A 17,052-nucleotide genomic window follows, 5' to 3' on the forward strand; every position below is an offset into this window, starting at 1 on the left:
CTGGGTGGAACGGTGCCCTCAGAGTAGAGTCCCTTCTGGATCCTCATTCGCTGCAGTGGTAATTCTCTGCCGTTAGGACAAAGAAACCTTTAGAACAGCTCCGGGGGATCTCCACTTTTCCTTCCCCCTTTAATAAGGTTCTGTTTCTGTAGTTGTTTTAAGCTTTGGATATTTGAGAAGATGTAAGTTAAGTGTTATCTAAACTTTGCTGTCTCTTAATATAGAATAAAGGGAGGTAAAGAAATCATGAGAGATTGTTTGATTTTACCTATACCTTAAGAAAGCATCACTTACTTCATTCATGTCAAATATCTGACTAACTTGTTCTTTAAAATCACCAGTAGTAGGAAGTCCATGACATCCGTAAACAGTCCATTCCATTTTTGTCACGAGATTTTTGGAGTGTCTAATCTGAATATATCTTGATGCAGCTTTGACCTATTACTTTTTCTTCTGTCCACCACAAACACTGAAGGAAACAGATTATTCCCTTCACTTTGTATCAGACTTAAGTTGCCAGCGCTTCTCACATCCTCCCAGCTGCTTCTTTCCTTGTCTCCCTCTACCCTTCTCCCCTCTTGTTTGGTCTTAACAACCCCAGATTATTTCAGGCTTCCCATACAAATCATTCTCATTGCTCTATTCTGGTTTCCCTGAAATGAATCCACCTTGAAGCGTGATGTGTAAGAAAATTTATTTCAGCTGATAAACCCGATAAAGCAAGAGAATGAATTCAGTGTTTTGCTTCCGCATCCCAGAGCAGCTTTTGCTTTTTGACCCCTTACAGTTCTTATCCTCTGTTTGTGTAGTTGATGGGTGCACATACATACAACGCACACGCAATCGATGGGTAGCATCCTGTTTTTTATGAGCCAACCTCTTCCGCTTGTAGCCCTTTTCTGCTGGGTATTGTCGGCAAATGTAACAGGCATACGCTTTTCGCTCTGTCGCCTCTCTCACTACTGAAATTATTGAGGGTCAGACATCCAGGAGAGCTCCGTGTGGAGCGCTGCTTAGCGTGTCCTTCCCGCTTGTCAGCAAGCCGTTGGTAACTGCTCTCTCGCTACTCTTTCTAACCAGTTTTGTATTCGTTCTAGGTATTTTCCCTTAGATTGTGCTTCTCTGATTGTTTTTAAAAGAAAACGTCATGTGCTTCAGGGTGCAAAGCCTGAATCAAGTCAATGGTGTCTGGCACGTACTGCTTTTCTTCCCTAGTCACAAAATGCTCCTCAGTGTCATTGGGGTTTGTCGTTGGGGTTTGTTGGGGATTTTTTTGGATGTGTGTGTTGGTCATTAGACACGTCCTCCTGATTGTCTTCCAGGTGCTTACAATGTCTGTTTATGTGCGAAGGTTTCTCACAGTGGGCACCTTCCTCCTTAGGAAGCCAGTTGAATTGCAGTTTTGTCTAGTTCCTCCTTTCCCAGACATCATGATATTTATTGTTTAACTTTGTCTTTACTAAAAATAACTTGCCTAAAGCATCCCGAAGCTTTTTCACTGCTGCAGACACATTGGTGGCTCATAATCAGTCTGTAATTGTCCTGCTGTAGAAATGAGATGACTTGCTGCTAGGAAGATAAAGATTATGCTACATATGTAGCAGCTGACAAAAGCAGATGTGAACACATATTAGTTATGCTGGTTACCTATACTTATCCTGAATTTAAGGCTGAATATGATCTTTTTTTTTTTTTTTGCCAAAATAGCAACAGTTAGGCCTCATCTATTATAAAAACCCAACTTTCTGTGATTTTCCAGTGGCATGTTGATTTTGTGCGAGGTAGATCTTTGATGGAGACACAAGAGTTCATTGCCATTGACTTGTTAGGTTTTCCTGGCACGGTAGTGCCATGCAGTGCTGGCCCAGTTTCCACAATCAGTTCAATCGTTCCTTTTCTTGGTAGGACCAGCTCGCCTGGGCATAGTGTGGTGGTGCGATGGACAGGAGTGCTTCAGCTGGTGTTCCGAGCTAACTCGGTAGATAGCTCCATGTGAGATTGCTTTGATCGTCCGAATGTACCCTCAAAGAGTTGCCTTCAGAAAGGCTGGTTCAGAGGGACTGGAGTAAGGACGTGTTGAGTAGCAAGACACTCCAGTGCCGTACTCAGGTAGGACACCTGATGGCCTTCCTCCATAATGATAAAGAGAAGATCCCCATCTTTGCCAGTAAGAACTTAACCTAGAAGCTGACCCCATACTCGATATGTTGCAAGAAAACAAGAGAAAGTGTGGAAGGAAAAGAAAATAGTCTCATATTTGTGCTTGTTATTGTATATACTACTTGGGAACTTGCAGGTATTTTTTGTTCCCTGTTAGTGGAGCAGTGGCAACGATGAAGATAGTGAAAACGACTCAGGTCATTAAGGATTTTCTGACATTATTTCTCTGCGACTGCAGTGATATGTCTGCGTATGCAAATGACTTGGATTAAAACTTTGACTTGTGGACCTAAAACAAGCTTTGGCTCTACCTTAGAGGTTCTGGCATGTCTTCACTTAAATGTTAGCCAGTGTTTCTGAATGGCTTGTTTCTCTTTTGTCAGTGTCACTTATTTACCTTGCCAAATAAATTTACATTTTTGACGTATAAGTTCTGGCTGCTGAGTGCGGCGTCACCTGTTTTCTGTCTCAGCCAGTTGAAGGTAACAGAAGTTTAGAATGGGGGAGGAATGGTGAGAGGAGCTAATGGCTCTTCAAAATATCACAAACCAAACTGGGGTTAATAATACTCATCTTCATTTAATCTGTGAGCTATTTAAAATGTTTATTATTCCCTATAATTTTTTTTAAAGGCAAACAGAAGCTCTGAACACAGTGCTGTTTTTTCTCCACTACTAAAGTGGACTTTAATTCTAGCTCCCAAAGTTGCATCAGGAAAACGTATCGTTATACTTCTGGGTAACTCCTGGAAGGACAGGAACTAAAATCACATCATTTTTATACTGATACTGACTTCTATGGGAGCTACTTCTACCCAGGTTCATACAGCCCAAAACTTGCCTAAGTGTCTTTACCTGTGGCGTTTTCTGGGGTTTTTTTGTGAATTTTTGAGGAGTATTTTGCATTTAAAACTTTCCTGACTTTCGTAAGAAATTGGATGGCGGTGAAACTAGGTATGGTTCACAGTCCAGAACCCCGTTCCCAATATCAGGCATCACTGACATCACCACCGCTGTGCTGAAATCTGAACAGTGGGTGTTAAATCCTTGATGAATCATCTGTTTCAGGAGGAGGCACATCAGTTGTATGGAAATGGATATTTTGTTGAAGCATTCTAGAAATGGGGGACCATGTAATTACATACATATTTAGCATATGGCACAAAATATAATTTGTATATGTAGACTGGGTTAGAAAAGTAGCAGAAATTGTCTGATGTTATTTGTCAGTGACGTAGTCTCACCGTGTTGCGGGTTTGAAATGGGTGCCTTCTCTCAGCTGCCCACTGTAATGTCTGTGCTTTGCAAGAGAAGTATAAAACCCGCTCGTTACAGTATCCCTGCGCCATATCTTACGTCCCCAGCTCGGAGAGTGGGGCTGATCTTTCTTTGATTAATCTTAATTCTGGTGTTTGTGTTTGGTTCGGTTTTTTTTCTTTCTCTTATGTGTGGGTGTAAAGGAGTTAGCGAGTGTCCAGAGCTCTCTGGGTAGATGAAATGTCATGGAAATTTTGAGCACTGTTTCCAATGCCAAAGTTTGAAAAAACAATGCTTCAACCTCAAAAAACCCCACCACAGTGCCTCCCCCAGACGTTTTTTATCTATTGTGAGATGCCAACACGTACGCGTTGGGCTTTTCTGATTTCCTGGATTCAGTTCACGCGTTCGTGCTTTGCATCTTGGAGATGCTAGGAATTACCCTGTGAAAATGAGATAAAGAAAGTTGGTAATTCCGTGAAAGCCAGTCGACCCAAGAGCTGGGACCCTGTGATGGAGTGCCGAGACGGTGGCACTCTCGCTGTGCTGACAGGAGTTGGCAGGGCGCTCATACTGTCTCGGCGTAGTAGTTGGAGATGGCCCTGGTCTTTCGCAGGGCAAAATAATTGTGGGAGGTTCTATTGATCTCGTAAACAATGATATCAGCAGTGGTTAAATTCCCAGCAACAATTTGTGGAAGGTTATATTCATAAACACCGTGTTCTTTCACTTCGTTAAATTAGTTAATTGCAGAAAGTATTCCATTTACATATTTTTTTTTTTTCCTTCATATTTTTTAGGGAGATTTTGTGGTTTATCTGGCTGATTGCTCACAGTCTTGGTGTTGAGTTCATTTATTTTTTTTTTAAGTAGTTTGTTGTAAAAGAATCAAAGTCAGAAGCATTACAGATGTTCAGAAGCCGCATTTATGTGATTATTAGAATAAGAAAGGACCAGAGGTCCATTGCAGAGGTGACACTTGCCCCCTCCAACTGTGACCTATAGACCTGGGCTTTGTCTTGTGTCGCTCCAAGTTTCATGACCAGTCTCTCAACTTCTTTTTTTTTTTTTTTTTTTTTCTTTTCTTTTCTGAGGCAACTTTCTATTTCAAATACCGCACCGGGATGTGCAGCACTAAAAATATGATCTATCTGAATGGCAGTGTTCTAATTTAAAATAAAACTATGTTAGAATAAAGTTTGGTCCCTTGCTACCGTATAAGCCAGCAAGGGAGTTACTCAGGAGTGAATTGCCGTGCGAACACTGAAATTTGGTTCTCAAAATAGTGTTTTCCGAGGCTCTGCACAAATACTGTACTCACCCTGTGGTTCTTTGAGCGCAGTTTTAAGATTTTAATATATTTTCAAGATTTCTCATGATACTTATGAACCTCAGAGGTATGGCTACACACCACGGCGTCATGCTGGAGATCTGGGTGTAAACTCCAGATAAGCAGGTGAATCTGTGGGGGCGGCCGGCACAAAGACATATTATAGAGCCAGAAATAAAAGTTCAACTCTCAACAAATTTTCCTTGAGTGTAGCAAGAAACTGATGCTGTCCTAATGCTTGCTGCTCAATACCTAACAGTCCCAGTGATTTTGGCAATGTTCTGCATTATAGACAACTAAGAATATTTTTGAGGAACACAGCGAATATCTCGCTTCCAAGTGATTACAAATAATATCTCACTGATCTAAAAGGCACGTATTGCCGTCACTCTGTAACCCAACTCAGCGATGGCCTGGGCGTATTCAGAATGATTGTTAATTTTTTAAAAATATTTTTATAGCTTTTCATTTCATTATAAGTTTTTTCTGATCATGTATGTCCATTTTATCAAACGTCAGAGATACGGGTAATATAACATGAGTATATAAATGGATCGTCTTCTTGTAATCACGTTTTCCCCAAATAGAAACCAAGTAAACCCACAGACGTTTCCCTCAAGTCCAATTAGGGTTCATCTGGGGGAAGCAAATTGTATCCATTTCTCTTGAATACTTGAATTAATCGATCATTCTCTGTGAGAGAGGTTTAGCTCGCTGAAATTTTGAATCACCTGCAGAGAGCATGAAGTATGTTTACAGAAAACAGCTACAACAAGCTTAACTTCTTTATTTTCTTTTTTCTTTCTTTTTTTTTTTCTTTGCAATCGCAGAGAGCCAGTAGAAGAAGCCAGAGGGGAATCTGGCAGTAGATAAATTTAGCGCAGGTCTCAGCGTAACAGAATTGCCGCAGATGCCACCATTATTTAACCTGAGCCAAACCCGGTACGAATTTAAGAACATTTGCTTTTTAATCTCCTAACGACGTGTCCCTTTGGTGACAGCCCGACTGTTCTCATTGTTCTAACAACAATGACACGGCATCGGCACAGCCTCCACCGCGGGGGTGGACGTGGTTTTGTGCGCGCCTCAAGGTCCATTTCTCCGGTTCCTCCTGCCCCTGGAGGCAATCGGACTTCCCATTTTCATGCCTTCAGGGTTTGGGGTTTTTTTGCCATTTCCTATTTTTGTTCTGCGCCTGGTTTGGAGGGAGCGTTTGGGTTTTGCTGTGGCAGAAGGTTACCATTTTTTGACAAAACACTTGTGAGAAAAAGGTTAAAATTGGGTAGTGGAAAAATGACATCACTTTTCAAAATTCAACAAACAAATTGAACGAAGCAGATAAACCCTTAACTTCGTTGTTTAGTCAGCTCTTTTAATTGACGTTGGCTTCTTCTAATAGCTGTGTGAGGCGCGGGGGCTTTGACGAAGGGTTGTGAGAAGGGAACGTGGCCATCCCAGTGACTCACTTGCTCCTGAGCCCACAGCACGGCGTCGTTGCTACACAAAGGCGGGGAAGGGCTGCATCCAGCTAAAATAATACAAAAATAATTTTTTTCTTTGTTTTTGAAATCTTTTAAGAGCAATTTCATTCACTCAAAAATGCACATCTCGGGAAGCACTAATTGCTGAAGGAATGAAAGCGTTGTAAGTAGGAGGATCATGAACATCACTAGAAATCTGACTGCATGTGTGGCAATACCACACAAAACTTGGTTAGCAATCGGTTGTGAAGTGCTGATTGATAACAGCTTTGGTGTACAGCCCCGAATCCAGTGTTGTAATTTAGCTTCAGCATAAACAGCTTTCTTTCCAATTGCAGTGCCACGTTCTCGCCAGAATTGCAGAATTTTTCTTCAAAAATGTAATTCCCTGGATTTACATGAAGGCTTCACGGGACCATGGTTCACTCTCGACTCACTGTTTGTCATCTCCATTCGCTCTTTCTTCCCAAGTACTGTAAACGATGCATTCAATGTAGCTCAGAAAAAAAAATAATGTACATCCTCTACTGTGGTTGAGTGTTGTCCCTGCTTGCACTTTCTTTGTTCATTTACCTTTTTTTAAAATATAGTTTTATATTCGCTGCATGTAATAGTTAATAAAATGTAGCCTTTTCAAAAGATCATTTTATACTTCAAGCACAGCTAAAAGAAATGTCATGAGTACATTCTTTCACTTTTTATTTAAACACACAAATGTTAAACTATCAATCTGATTTGGAAACACGAGCAGTGAAACTTTTCATTGCGTTTTGATCCCAGCTGCATTGCACATTTAGTAGTTGGAAGTATATTTTTTTTATAAGAGTTTCCACTACAACTCTCCTGACTTCGGTTATTTTTAATCTGGTTTCTGACGTATCTTCTGAAAGCTACGTGTGGTCTGTGGGGTAAAAGATTAGATTTTTTTTGTTGTAGTTGCTCCTTATAATTTTTTTCCCAATCCTGGGTTGAATAGGTAAGACCTGTGAGGAAAGAGAAAGACGATAAACGTTTAAATCAGGAGAGGGGAAATTCAGAGGAGGGAGAATCCAGGTGTAAATCCCTTTTTCCCTTAAGTTTGCCTCTGGATTTCCTCCGCGCAATCACAGATTGTGCCTCATGATCCTGTTGAGTCTTGGAGGAGGCAGCTCCGGGTGCGACGGTGACACGTTCTCTGCCTGTAGCTGCCACTGGTTCTCCTGGGGTTACGTGGTCCAGCGGGATGGGGCCTCCTTCCTGACCCTTGGCCAGAGGAGGGGAAGAAAAGGCTTTCCATCAGTTTCCACGTGCCAGTCCTGGCAAAGGGAAGAGAAGAGAGCGGGAGGTTATTCCTGCTCCTGCATCATCTGGGAAAAGCTGGGATATGGCGACATGGCACAAAGGAAGGGCTTAGCTTTGATACTGGGGGAAATGTCAAAGTTAACAGCAGCTGGTGCACGCAACAGATCATTTTTGCTCTCTGCGTTTCCAGGTGCCTTGGTATGACGATTGTTCGGTGTCTCTAAGAGATATGTTTCCGTCTGAATGGATGGACAAAAATGTCTGCACGTCATGTGCGGGCCAGAACTTAGTTTGAAATATGTGTGTTCTTTTTGGGTTGAGTTACCTTTGTGAGAAATGCAAGTTTTAATGTCTTTAATAAGATACAAATGAAGGTGATCAGATGAAATGGCCATAGTTATAAATGAAAAAGAAAAAAAATCATGTTGATTTTCCCATGTTACAGCAACCTAACCATCTGCGAAAGAAACTACCCGTGTTTTGACTTGCTGTGCCGTGTGTAGCTGTAGATCTAGAAAGGAAGCTCCTTTGCGTTTAGGTGCTACTCAATTGCAAGTAGTGGTTTTGATCCAAAGGAATACAAATGCCTCTCTGCTTCCAAGTCGGGTGCTACAATTTCAGATTTGATGAGCTTTATTTCTGATAGGAAAATATCTGAGCAGAGTGTTCGTTTTTTTAAGCTGATGTGAAAGTCATGAGTAGCTCCTGAAGTCACAAGACTATTGTATAACTGTATCTACAGAGATCTTTAGGATCCAGTTTCCCGTAGATTTATCTAAATGGGGACCAAAATGTCTTTTTGCAGCCTCCTCATAAACCACCAACAGCTTGGCAGTTTTGGGCATTCGGATTGACACAATAATCACGTACTTCTTCTGTCACCAAGAAGGATCTAGGTACTGTCAGGTAGTTGGAAAGTTCACAACTAAGTAATGACAAGTCAAAGTCGATTTTGTGGCATGACCAATCGTAATTTTTAGAAATCATAGTTTCCATTTAAAAATGAAAATGTGTGTTCTTCCACTGGGAAAAATACTAGTGATACATGTTTCTGAACAACCCTTGGTTTCAGTTTCCTTTGTCTTGTCAGACTTGACTGGGTTAGCTCTTATTTTATGTCCAGAGATATAAAATACTCCATTTTAAAGTAACTTTTTTCTGCATAGTTACATCAGTGAGGAATGTCTTCCTGGTTTGGAATCGTTCTTGACTCCCAGAGCCTTTTGGAAAACTAATATTGCCAAAATGTGATTTTATGTTACAGTCACCACATAAACAAATTAGCCTCAAAACAACTTAGAACTGGGCTTGAACTAATTCTTCTATTTCCCTGATTCAGAACGATTAAGCACGTGTCCCTGAGTCTTGAATTTCTTTATAATCCTGTATTTCAGTGGTGCTTATTCTGCACTTTCAATCTCTTAGTCACAACCCGCTTGATGAGCATGATGGAAAGTGTCCAACCATGAGGCGGTATGGAAAAGGTACTGGTGGATTCTCTTTTTCTAAGAAAAAGAAAAGGGCTTTTGAGAATAATATTTAGAAAACGGATGGGGGGGAAAATACAAAATAGGAGTTTGACTTGAAGGAAGAAAGAGCAAGAGAGGAGATGGGAAAGGAAGGAGAGAAATGGATGCAGAAGACATCTCAGGAAGATGGCATCTGTTGCTGTTGAGTGTTAACAAACAACCTACAATCCCTGCCCTTCAGAGCATGCCCTGAAGTGCCACATCTAGACGTTTCTTAAACACCTCTGGGGATGGTGACTCAACCCCCTCCCTGGGCAGGCTGTCCCAGTGCCTGACCACTCTTGCAGTCAAGTCATTCTTCCAAATATCTAATCTAAACCTCCCCTGCCGCAGCTTCAGACCATTTCCTCTGGTCCTGTCATTATTCACCTGGGAGAAGAGGCCAACACCCACCTCTCTGCACCCTCCTTTCAGGGAGTTGTAGAGGGCAATGAGGTCTCCCCTCAGCCTCCTCTTCTCCAAGCTGAACATGCCTGGAGAAGGCACTGGGGAGAAGATGAGGAAAGAAGGATAGAAAAACAGAAGGAGGAAGGTATAGTAACCTCTCTAAGTAGCTTAAAACAGAAAATGGATTACCCTCTGGAGTTCAGCACAGCTCACAAAGGAGCGCAGATAGCCTTTAATTCCTAATAGCAAGGGATTTAATAGCAAGGGATGCAGCTGGCGTGCTCAGGCACAGTCACGTTCCATCACTGTGATCCTCCCTTCTCCATAAAACAAGACACTTAACTGTGGTCCCCCCAGCCGACGTTTACGGGCAGATGTGCTGCAGTAATATGCCAACACGTGTCCTCTGCTTGCAGTGTTGCCCTCCCACGTGGCCGTAATGAGAGCTCTGCACATAGGAGTTTCCGATTTACTCTGGCCCTGGAGGGTAACGTAAGCAGTAGGGGATGCTGTTAAACATGGCAGATGGTGTTGCTGTGAGCTGCTTTCGTCTCACCAGTTCCCTTGGTGAAAAGTGACTTGTTTCCTCAGAAGGCTTCTTGCGCAGGGTCTCTCAATTGGTCACGCAGAAAATCTTCGGAAGACTTATGACAAGGCACACTAATAAAAAACCCCAAAACATAATTGCTGGCATCCAGTCTTACAGTTCAGCGTGGGAACTTCTCCTTCCCACAGGATGGAGGGAGGGTGGTGTAAGCTCATGTACAGCACCTCTTCACATACACAAACATAAATAATTAGGGTTAGTTTGTGTCTTGTTGGAAGTATAGTTAGTATCAAGCCTTGGCTCTATTCCACTTTTACTGTTTTCTTTATGAAAAAATAAATGTGTGTGGCCATAAGTTAAATTTATGTTATAAATATGCACGATTAAAATCGACCCTATTTACTCGTGTGCCAAAATCGTCCCAGAAGGGGAATTTGGAGCACCCAGATTTATTGCTCTGGCTCCTTGATTCTTCTGCTCCTCTGTCTCCAACCGCGGCTCTGGCCAAAGCCAAGCTGGAGCGGAGCGTCTCTGCTGTGTGATCAGATACGTGGCGCCCAACGGGGACAGCTGGCCCAGTCGCTGCTGCCGATGGCTTTGTACCAGGGACAGATTCCCCTCTGGTGGGAAAATGTTGCATTATTATGCAAATTATGCGCCCTTTAAATTAGTGCTCGCTGGGCATCGCAGCTTGGGATTTGCTCCCTGGGACATTCGGGTGGTGGGAATGGTAGCAGCGGTGACCTACGCCGGGTGCCTCCAACGGCGTACAACTCGCCCGTTATCTCAGACCTTCCAGCTTGAATAATACCCTGGAAACAAGCTGATAATACACTCCTGCGATTTTTCCCGTCTCGGGGATATCCGCAGCGCTGGGCACATGTAATGCCTTTTACTCTGCTCGTTTGCAGCCTGAAAGGCTCGCGGGGTCAGAGCAGAGTGCAGGCTTTTTCACCCCTTGAGCGATGAAGCATTGAGGAAAACTTATTATTACCAATTAGTGGTGGCATTATTATTACCAATTAGTGGCTGTATGAAGCAAATCATTAGTCTTAGTCCAGTTATTAGCAGCCAGGTGTTCATGAAGCACGCCATGTGCAGCTCGCGTTGGACCCCAGCAGTCGCTGTCGAGGCCAGTCGCTGAATTTGTGATGTCTCCGCACTGTCCCTGCGTGGGTTTTTGCTGTCCCCCCAAAAATACGCATTTTTGGAGTCAGCGTGGGGGATTTTTTTGTTGTTGCTGCTGGTGTTTTGTACCTAGTGAGTGAATAAATTAAGCAATTCCAATCTCTAGACCGGTGTTCTGAAGCCTTTAATATGCTCGTTTAAAACCAAACATCAGCTGAGCAGTTCTGTCGTTGGTCGCTGCTTCATTTGTAAGAGCAAAAATGTTGTGTCAGAGAAGGGAAAGTTACAGTGCAAATTACTCTTGATTGCAAGTATTTCTCAGGGACTCCTGTTTTTGGAACCCTTTCGTATGCGATATTTTCACATACCCATTAGTTTGCACAGTGACTTTACACAAGAAATTTTAGACGACAAGCGGTATTAATTAAGTTCTATTTAAGTACTTAAATAGCACTTCTATACTGTGTTAGAATTAAAAAAAATTAGGAAGCTAATGGGGAAAAAATGGAATTGTACCTGTAGTGTTACTTCCGTATTGAACTACATATTTAACTTTGGTAGATTTTGCAGGAGCATTCATAGCTGTAGCTCTGTAATTACATAGAATAACTAGTAAAGTAAGAAAAATAAGAATAATAAAGTTTTGATGTAGCAAATACTTATTGCATAGAATTGTTTTTATTGATATAATTAGAATAGTCATTAGAAACCTTTTTCATGTTTCTTGGAGTAATGAGGAGGGGGCTGGAGTGTTGTTTCCTCTTTCCGATGTCTTCTGATTTTCAGTGGTAATGAGGAAAGGATTTGACTTGGCGATTTGGGTGAGGAGAGTTTAGAGCAAATGAATTGCGGGATGGCACCAGCCAGGTCGGGTCAGCCCGAGCACTAGTTGGGTAGGGACATCTGGTGGCGCAATAAAGGAATAATTGAACACTTGCAACTCAAAGTGCAGTTGCATTGGAGCGATTAAGGCAAAAACATCGTTACGCTCACACTAATTACTCTTCTCTTTCGATATTATTCTAGAAACACTTTATACGCATGTTTGCATTTCAGTTCGTGTATGGTTTTAATTTACTGGAAAAAAGAAGTAGAAACTAAGGCCTTGTTCTTGAGCTGGCAGCTTGCAGACGTCGTGCGTTGACCACCCTTAACTCAAAGGACGTTTAACTAACAGTCAGGTGGAGGTTTAAAATCAAACTGGCGATACTGGACCGTGGTTCTGTGGGTGCAGTGGGTTTATGTAAACCCTGTGCATTTGGGCTCTGGTTGTCGTTCTGCCAGTGATCTGCCGTGATCTCCGGGAAAAGCCAATTTCATTCATTTCCATCCATCACTCCCCAATTGCTTCAAATCCATCTTTCGGTCCGTCTTTCTGTAAAAGACCTATGATAATTTTCAGCTTCTAAATTCCATACGTAAAGAATCATGAAAAATAAAATGTTTACATACCTTTGGTTACGCGGTTCTATATTAATTAAAGATACAGTGAGCAATTTTATGTGTGCGTGTTTACCGTAACCCCCCATAGATCACGTGTACCTGAGCACTATTTCAGGTGCAGTCATTCTGACAGAACCTCTTTAGGATGAGTTTTCTGGTGCAGTGTGTAACTGTGCCCCATATTTATTTAGCACTGGGCACATGGTGACAAAACCAAATCCTTGGAAACACACGCGTTGAAGGCCATGCCCTCGGGAGGAGTTTCCCAGGAGTGTTTAATGCTGTGACACCTTACCAGCACCGCAGCAGGCACTCACCTGCCAGGACAAAGCGTGACTTCCTTGATCTGTGAACATCTTCCATCTTGTTATGGTCTTCCTGCTGTTGGTGTGTATCCAGCCATCAGTAGCACTTGTTTCCTCTCAACATGAGGAGGAACTTCTTTGCTGTGAGGGTGGCAGAGCCCTGGCACAGGCTGCCCAGAGAGGTGGGGGAGTCTCCGTCTCTGGAGACATTCCAACCCCGCCTGGACACGTTTCTGTGCCACCTGCTGTGGGTGACCCTGCTCTGGCAGGGGGTGGGACTGGGTGATCTCCAGAGGTCCCTTCCCACCCCTGCCATTCTGTGATTCTGTGTTGACCACACATGGTGCCTTCTGGGACGTGGTGTTGCATGCTGTCGGGAGGGTTTGGGCACAGACTTTCCAGGGAGAGCTTGGTCTCTGCAGGCAGACGGTGAAGGATTATGTTCATCTCCTCCCACTCATGAAGCTTTTTGACTGCCATCCTTGTCTTCTCTTAGAGTTGACGTGTTCTTGAAATGATGGTGTTGATAAGTTACTAGTTTGTGCTTTATGTATTGTGACAGGAATGTGTTGTTACCGTGATGTATTCCCCATGCAGTTCTACAAAAAGAAAAGGGGAAAAAACCCAAAGTATCCGCTCTTTGCTTTGCTACCAACATGACGCTGAGAAGCTTCCAGGAAGCATCTGTAGCAGCTCCAGGCTTCAGCTCCTTTCATTGTATCCTGGAGAGAAAAAAGTCGATAACATAAATCTTTCACAGCCAATTATGGATTCTTTACTGTGGTCATTATTCACACAAGGAAGGATGTATATAATCAAGCTCAGAACCGGAACAACCACTATATAATTGAAAACCTGTGACGTTCAGGTTTGGTCTTCTTAAAGTAAGGAGCTGCAGAGATCAGCACTGAGCAAAGTAGAACAATTTATCTCAAAGTCAGAATAATTATTCCCTGCAGCAGAGGGTGGGTATTTTATCGAGGGCCAACCCTCCTTTCTCTCCTTGCAGTAACATTTATGTTTTGTAAAACTCATCGTGACTCCTTTTCCACAAAGCAACAATTCTTTGTCATGTGAAATCTTCCATTGTCGCCCCAGCGGTTCTGTCACCATCCTTTAAAAATTTCTCCGCTCTTGGTTTGGATCAAAGAGAGAAGCACTGGCATTTGTGTGCTGTACCCTTTGTCTCTGAGATGTCCCAAGGCCGTGGTGACAGCTCTGGAGTCAGGGATAGCCACAGAGTTCCTACAGACGTGCTGTTTCCCGTTAATGAGAAGCTGGTGTTCATCCGCAGCCCTGCTACGGCATGTTTAATCCGTAACACTTGATATTGTATTGCAAGCAGCCCATTATAGAAAAAAACTGTTTGTTTTATGTTTCAGGTGCAAAGATGGCTTGAAAGGATTTATATACTCTGCACTAAAGTAAGTAAAGTTTCTGTGAGTACATAGCTTAAAGCGAAGGGTTTGGGGCATTGTGCGCAGTGGCAGCTGCATTGCATGAAAAGGGTGTTCCTAAGAAAAAATCATGCTGTTGTAAAACTTTTCCAACTTTTGGCGTATACAGCACGTTTTGGAGAAGGCACAATATGCTGGCGAGAGAGGCATCTTTTCATATTTGGGACCGTTACTGAAAGGAAACGCAAGCATATGGTTGCATGTTTTTGAAGGAGCGCTAATCTTTTCTCTTTCTAAAACTGGGATTCCCGATTCCCGATATTCTTCTGGAAGCAAATAGCTGCTGTGTTTTGACCTGGAGTTTATTTGCTGTATTTACAAATGTTGAATGAATACAACGGTAGTTCCGTGACCAACACCCAGATACAGCCTGGACATGCAGCATATTTGTTTGAGAGGTCCTGAATGTGCCACTAAACCTTGTGGCTGCCCCAGTGGTCCAGGTTCTCCTAGGATTTACTTTGCGATGGGACCCTCTGGTGTTACTCACTCATTTGTGTAGTTATACAAAGCTCTCCTGTCTTTGTGTCTCATGTCAGAAGTACAAAGACACGTTATTCTTACCTGTCCTTTATATACTCTGCTACCTGTTTATCCCTCAGACAGCCCGGTGCGTGGGCAGTGTCAGCTCACAGGTGACGAGAAGAGCTGAAGTCCAGCAAGACAGACTGGCTCTTCTTGATAGTTTGAAAATGTTTTATAGAGTTTGTAGCTATGAAGCTGAAGAGTTGGGCAGAGAGAAACCTTATGAAATTCAACCAGGGCAAGTGTAGGGTGCTGCACCTGGGAAGGAATAACCCCACGCACCAGGACAGGTTGGGGCTGACCTGCTGGAGAGCAGCTCGGTGGAAAGAGACCTGGGAGTCCTGGGGGACAACAGGATGCCCACGAGCCAGCAATGTGCCCTCGTGGCCAGGAAGGCCAATGGCATCCTGGGGTGCATCAAGAAGAGTGTGGCCAGGAGGTAGAGGGAGGTCATCCTCCCCCTCTACTCTGCCCTGGTGAGGCCACACCTGGAGTGCTGTGTCCAGTTCTGGGCTCCCTGGTTCCAGAGGGACAGGGAACTGCTGGGGAGGGGACAGCAAAGGGCTACCAAGATGCTGAGGGGGCTGGAACACCTCTCTGATGAAGAAAGGCTGAGGGATTTGGGTCTCTTCAGTCTGGAAAAAAGATGACTGAGGGGGGATCTTATCAACACTTATAAATACTTCAAGGGTCGGTGTCAGGAGGATGGGGCCAGGCTCTTTTCAGTGGTGCCCGGGGACAGGACAAGAGGTAACAGGCACAAACTTGGGCATAGAAAGTTCCATCTCAACATGAAGAGGAACTTCTTTGCTGTGAGGGTGGCAGAGCCCTGGCACAGGCTGCCCAGAGAGGTGGTGGAGTCTCCGTCTCTAGAGACATTCCAAACCCACCTGGACGCGTTCCTGTGCCACCTGCTGTGGGTGACCCTGCTCTGGCAGGGGGTGGGACTGGGTGATCTCCAGAGGTCTCTGCCAACCCCTACCATCCTGTGATTCTGTGCCAATAATTAAATAATTCAGTCTATAGTCCAGAAACCTGGATGTGAAACACTCCTGTGACAGCGTTGCAGAAACGATGCTTTCTGAAATCACCGGTTTATTGCGCGATTCAGTTACATACCAAATGACAAAGTTTTTATATCTTCGTTGCCCTCAGCAAGACTGCCACAGGACAGTGTAATTCGGATTGTGGTGCACAGTGTTAGGAAACATCTCGCCATTGTGACCTCCTTTGCCCTTGATGTACAGTAATTCTACACCGAAGATGAACCGGTGTATTGACAAGATCAACTTCTGGGTGAAGAAAGAGGGCTGAAGATGAAGCCAAGCAAAACAAAGTTGATGCTCTTGGTGGGAGCGAAAACATTTTGAAGATTTTTACAAAATAGATATTTTATAAAAATATTGTAGTAATCATCAACCTTTATATAACCCCATTTTGCTGGGGATAATTGAGGTATTTTATGTGCCTTTTTATTTTCTTATTTGGTGTTCTTGCTTTGTGTGAGAGGTGGACTTCCCCAGTAATGTTTTTGTTGATAGCTTTCAATAATTCCTGGCAGCAATTGTGACCATTATCCAAAGTTTAAATATATGTCGGTGGAGCGATCTTTTCAAAGAGCTACAAGGGTTGGCAGCGGTACAGGATGCTTTTGCAGACCTGTGGGTAACTTCAAGCTTGTCTTAGAGACATATATTGGGCTTCATGTATTTCTTTGAGTTATTTATATAATTGTTGTTTTGTTCTGTTTTTTTCTTTCAGGTTCCTTGTGGGGAAAGAAGAAATCCCCACTCATTCGTTTTCACCTGAAGCAGCATTTTCAAAAACAGATAGAAAGATAAAGCATTGTGAAAAAACATCGCAGCCGATGAACATACTGGCTCTAACAAAAAAGCTCATGGACAAAGTGTGAGTTGATAAAAACAAAAGAAAAACAAAACAAAGTGAATCATTTTAATGGTTTGTTACGTTGTGTTTGACAACGTTTTATAATACTTTTCTTTTAAGTGTTTTACATTTCGTTTTTACGGGGTAGTTAGCAGTGACAAATGATGAGCTGTAATGAGAGCAGAATTTGAGCCCTGTACGACACAGCAATGAGTTGCAACGTGGAGTTGTCTAACGAGGGAGAGGAACTTCAGCCAGTCCTGAGCGGCAGAGTGGTGGTTCCTCTCCCTGCAGTTTTCAGCAAAACCAGCTCATGGCGTGGATCCGCTGGCGCTA

General features: G+C 43.1%; 1 protein-coding gene across 1 annotated transcript in view; it reads left to right on the plus strand.

The window, feature by feature from the left end:
• TMEM135 (transmembrane protein 135) overlaps positions 1-17,052 on the plus strand; it is a 198,056-nt gene that overhangs the window by 158,757 nt on the left and 22,247 nt on the right. The window contains exons 7-8 of the mRNA XM_074572505.1: positions 14,230-14,271; positions 16,591-16,737. Of these exons, the coding sequence (XP_074428606.1) occupies positions 14,230-14,271; positions 16,591-16,737 (189 nt within the window). The remainder of the gene's footprint in view (positions 1-14,229; positions 14,272-16,590; positions 16,738-17,052) is intronic.

The sequence above is a fragment of the Larus michahellis genome, chromosome 1 (genome assembly GCF_964199755.1).
Source record: "Larus michahellis chromosome 1, bLarMic1.1, whole genome shotgun sequence".
Classification (NCBI taxonomy): domain Eukaryota; kingdom Metazoa; phylum Chordata; class Aves; order Charadriiformes; family Laridae; genus Larus; species Larus michahellis.